Source organism: Aplysia californica, unplaced genomic scaffold (genome assembly GCF_000002075.1).
Source record: "Aplysia californica isolate F4 #8 unplaced genomic scaffold, AplCal3.0 scaffold00550, whole genome shotgun sequence".
In the NCBI taxonomy this organism is placed as follows: domain Eukaryota; kingdom Metazoa; phylum Mollusca; class Gastropoda; order Aplysiida; family Aplysiidae; genus Aplysia; species Aplysia californica.
In genome coordinates this window covers 4,291-5,403 of record NW_004797820.1, presented here as the reverse complement: position 1 = coordinate 5,403, position 1,113 = coordinate 4,291, and the positions used below count along the sequence as shown (strand labels likewise).

The 1,113-nt window shown below is 41.5% G+C and overlaps 1 protein-coding gene across 1 annotated transcript in view; it reads left to right on the top strand.

Annotated features, from left to right (window-relative positions):
- Window positions 1–1,113, top strand: part of LOC101846454 (aminoacyl tRNA synthase complex-interacting multifunctional protein 1) — a gene marked incomplete at its 3' end in the record, with an annotated part of 6,906 nt that overhangs the window by 1,964 nt on the left and 3,829 nt on the right. Inside the window, 1 exon segment of the mRNA XM_005106690.3 lies at window positions 119–1,029. Coding sequence (XP_005106747.2) covers window positions 342–1,029 — 688 coding nt within the window.

Sequence of the window (1,113 nt, the reverse complement as noted above, 5' to 3'; positions counted from 1 at the left end):
GGGGGGGGTGAGTTGGCACACCGTATTTTCTTTAATAAGAAAACATGTAACATGAGATCCTTCAAACGCAACGATTGTAAACGTTCAGTTTGTTATCTTTCTCTTCTTTAACGTTTAGTTGTTATCTTTCTCTCGATTACGGAGAGGAGAAAGACAGATCTAATCAGGACAACAAAGGTTCAACTGTGATGAAAATCTCGTCGATGATAACGAAACTTGAGGAGGAGAGCAGCTTTTTTTTTATTAAAAAAAATAATAATAACATTATCTAGTCTCCAAACACTAAAGACAAATCTCAACTAAGGCACAGATTCTTGCCAAAGTGAGGAAAGTGTTTAAACATGGCCGACGACGATATTATGGTTCTTTTGAAAAGTGGTCAGAGTTTGACCTGTTCTGTTTTCCCACGCATAGAAACTCATGGTCCAGGACTCAAATGTGAGCCAGACGAGCAGTGCCATGATTCAAAAACAGGGAGAGATGATAATCAAAATCTACGCTGTTGTGAAAGGAATGTGAGTTCTTGCAATCAAAATCTACACTCTTGTGAAAGAAATATGAGTTCTGGTGATCAAAATGCACATTGCTGCTGTGATCAAATTGTGAGCGGCGGGGATCAAAAAGTACTCTCTACTGACATCGATATAAAATCACGCTTTGTTGATAAAAAAACGCTCTGCGATGATCCGAACAGTTCCTTTGGTGACTCGGAAAACACGAAAGATTCCAGCCCTTCCGTAAAGGGTGGACCAGGTGAAGAGGACAGTAACTCGAGAAGTTTCGTCATATCGGGAGACGCAGTAACGGCTGAGAGAGTGAGCAGTCAGAGGAACACGAAGACCAGCATGGACACGGCGAGGAATGAGAGAGACGAATCTCACGAAGACAAGAGGAAGATGGAAGAGGACAGGGTGAAAGAAGAGGGAGAGAAAGAAGAGGCAGACAATTTGAGAGCAGAAAATGACAGGCTGAAAGCAGAAATTTGTGCCTTGCAAAACCGCTTAATGATGACACAGATGAGCAAAGGAGGTGAGAGAAATGGGGGGAGGGGGGACTCTTATCTATCTATCTATCTATCTATCTATCTATCTATCTATCTATCTATCTATCTAT